This window comes from Mangifera indica, chromosome 3, assembly GCF_011075055.1.
Source record: "Mangifera indica cultivar Alphonso chromosome 3, CATAS_Mindica_2.1, whole genome shotgun sequence".
Taxonomy (NCBI): Eukaryota; Viridiplantae; Streptophyta; class Magnoliopsida; order Sapindales; family Anacardiaceae; genus Mangifera; species Mangifera indica.
The window spans coordinates 21328123-21331539 of NC_058139.1; the positions used below are offsets into that span (position 1 = coordinate 21328123).

The 3417-nt window shown below is 35.9% G+C and overlaps 1 protein-coding gene across 1 annotated transcript; it reads right to left on the reverse strand.

The window, feature by feature from the left end:
* Positions 1-503: 503 nt before the first annotated feature.
* On the reverse strand, positions 504-2710 carry LOC123211089. The gene is made up of 3 exons (XM_044629622.1): positions 2021-2710; positions 898-1377; positions 504-813 (listed from the first exon to the last, which is right to left on the reverse strand). Exons 2-3 carry the CDS (start codon positions 1009-1011, stop codon positions 571-573), a joined length of 357 nt encoding a protein of 118 aa, XP_044485557.1. The 5' UTR covers positions 1012-1377; positions 2021-2710; the 3' UTR covers positions 504-570.
* Between the last annotated feature and the right edge of the window lie 707 nt (positions 2711-3417).

A 3417-nucleotide genomic window follows, 5' to 3' on the forward strand; every position in this document is an offset into this window, starting at 1 on the left:
AATTTAAAATTTAAAAATAGAAAAAAAAATTTTAAAAATAAGAAAAAAATCATTATCAAAATGGTTTTAAAAGGAAAAGAAATATGAGGATTGAGATACTTATCTTTAATCTAATAGTCAATTTTTATTATAAATATATATTTTGAATTTAAAAAAAGAGAAGAAAATATATTAAGGTTTTATTTGAAGGCAATTATCTTTGATTGATTTAGAGAGATCTCTGATATCTCGAACTATCGAAAAATGAGATACCTCAAATTCTTTAAAATGTTCAATTTATCATTATAATATTTTAATTAATGAAATAGTTTTAATTTATTATATTTTTTTGTGTTTTACTTGAATAAGAGTTGGGTTCTAACAAAATCACAATTAATTCTCCTCTCTCATCTATCCTCAAACATATTATATCTTTTAGTCTACCATCATCTCTTTTCTTTTTTTTAGGTTGATATTAACTCTTTGCACTTGTTTTCTCAATAGCTATGCACTGGTAATGGTTGTGTCTGCATGTACATAGTCTCTAAGAACGGAGGTCACAATCTACATTATCAAATTAAAATCTTGAAATTACACTGACAGGAGGAAACTTAGCAGTCCGTATCTATTACGTTTATTCATTGCCCGCAGAACCTCTGGTGCCATCCAGCGTGGTGTTCCAACACAAACATCAGGCAGAGGTATCCCCATATGAGAATTACAGCACGTATGCAAAAAAGAGCGAAAAGGCACTGCTCTATCAAAGTCACAAAGCTTCACAACAGGAGTTCCATCAGCTTTCTCACCGGCTCTTGACAGCTTCTCTAAATAATTCTGTCAACCACCACCAAAATATTAATCAAAAGCAGTTAAAGCAAATTCTAAGTTTATGAAAAGCAAATTAGAAATTTCAATTACCTTCAATGATCCCCCTTTTACAGACTCCATGAAAATCGCAGATTGTATTACACGACGCTCTGGATTTCCATCCACTGAAGGGAGCCACCTGGAATAAATCTGATGTCCATACATTTCTACTATGCAGGAATGTTTCAAAGCCAATCACATTTCGAAATAACTAGTATGCAGAAATCTAGTAGGTTAAATACTTAATAATATAAGCTCATGACATGACTACTTTATGAATCAACAGACAATCTATACCATTAACAACTTTAAGGACAAAATTAATAAGGATAAACACTAAACTTTCTACTAGATTATAATATCAGCATGACTAGACTTTTAAAGGGAGCAAACCTTTGCTGCAGCATCATGCATTCCGAATTTGCATTGACGAACAGAACTTGAAGCTACCTTTTCAATGTCATCATACATGCTCAATGAAGGACATCTTCAATTGAAAGAGGAACATTAGATCTACTTGGAGGGACATATCTGAAACAACATGCACATCTATCAGACTCAGTAGCAAATAAACAAGTCAAGCAATAACTTTAAATATCTCTTTGCATATTATGGTTTTCGCCTTTATTCATTTTTATATGTAGACATAATGGACCAAACGGTTCCCATTTTAGAAGTCCCAAAATTCGAGCATGTTTACTTATTACAGCAAAATGTCCCATTAGCACTGGATGCATAACAAACTCATCAAGTAGATAATCGCTCAAGAACTAGTAATATAGACGAAGAGTTTGGAAGTACATGCCATAAGTCAGCATGAATGAACTTAATCATATCACAGAATGCAATAATTTGTTTAAGTGGCTACAGAAACGAATAATCAAACTTGAAGCAACCATACGTGTTTCTGAACAGATTGACAAATACATATACTAAAAACACAGCTGGAATAAACTAACATACAACTAATAGTGGGATAAAAATTAAATTGGTGGTCATCATGCATGAAGACCAGCGCTTGGAAGAGTCGGAATAGCAAGTCAAACTCCATGTTCTTAGAATAAGAAAAATGTCATGCAACAGAGTACTGAACTGCAAAGGCATTTTTAACAAGTAAAAAGATCTAAAGAATAGATCAATTAACAAAAAAAAACATAATAAACAGTGCACTGACCTACAAAAATATTCTGGATCTGTCTCTTCTCTTACATCATGAGGATGACATGCATCAACTACCATCGGGACCCATGAATCCCCCCTTTTGACAAGAATGATATTCCAAGCGTGTGGTTGGAAGTCCAAGTACCCCCTAACAAGCTCACAAGGAACACGAGGCTCAATCAACCCAATCACAAAGATACTACAGCAACAGAATTTGTATCATGTTGTGAGGACTAAAAGCTGAAGCAATACATACAGATTTGAAACATAAAAAGTTGAAACCAAAACAATTACCTTCAGAATCAATGCTGTGTGTCTACACACACCAAACTGCAGTGTAACTACAGGAACTACGATGGAATTTCGCCTTGATTTAATAGTACGCAAGTATTTTTCACATAGATCAGCGAAAACAATATCTTATACAGAATCCAAAGCCTGTCTGGAGAATGGGGTAATACTGTCATTGTGTCCTGCGGAAACACGTACAAACAAAAGGCTGCTGGTAATTTGAGCCAGATACACTTCTGCGAGTCCTTGCAACAATATCTCGCCTATCACTCCCTCCAAATGATCTGATAACAAAAGAGCAAGTAATGAAGCAATATGCAGGTTACCAACTGGTTCATGATACGAACCTTAGAAGAACCACATCTCAAAAGTTAACTATTGAGATGGGAGAGTCTAAGGTTATATAAACCACACACTAGTGGCTCATACTTTCCAATGTGGGATTCAAGTCTCATACCTTGCACTTGAGATTCTAACATAACACCACGCTCCGTAGCCCCAGTGCCCACGCAAGCTGGCTGTGTGCTAGCTACCTGTTAGCCCCGAGCGAACATTGCAATGCCATCGTCACCACCTGCGCTAGTTGCCCATACTTTCCAATGTGGGATCCAAGTCTCATACCTTACACTTGAGATCCTAACATATCGCCACGCTCCATAGCCTTGACACCCACGCAAGCTGGCTGTGTGCTAGCTCCATGCTAGCCCCAGGCGAGCACTGTTATGTCGTTGCCACCATCTGCATCGCACGATTGCAATTGAGAGACATGGTGATGACTCTGACGCCAAATGATACGAACCTTAAGAGAAGCATATTTCAAAAGCTAACTATTGAAATGAGAGAGTCCAAGGTCATATAAACCCTACACTAATTGTCCATACTTTCTAATATGGGATTCAAGTCCCATACCTTGCACTTGAGATCCTAACAGTTCAATAACCCTATTTTTGGCTAAACCATTCAATTGCTTCAAATGTTGTACCAAAGTTTGAGCAGAGAGCAAAATTGCATCCAACTCTTCATCACTTTTCCAGAAGAGAAGAAGGAAAAATCAAAATCATAAATTTATAGAAGAATTAAGGTATGTCTACACATTAACAATAAAAAAAAAAATACATA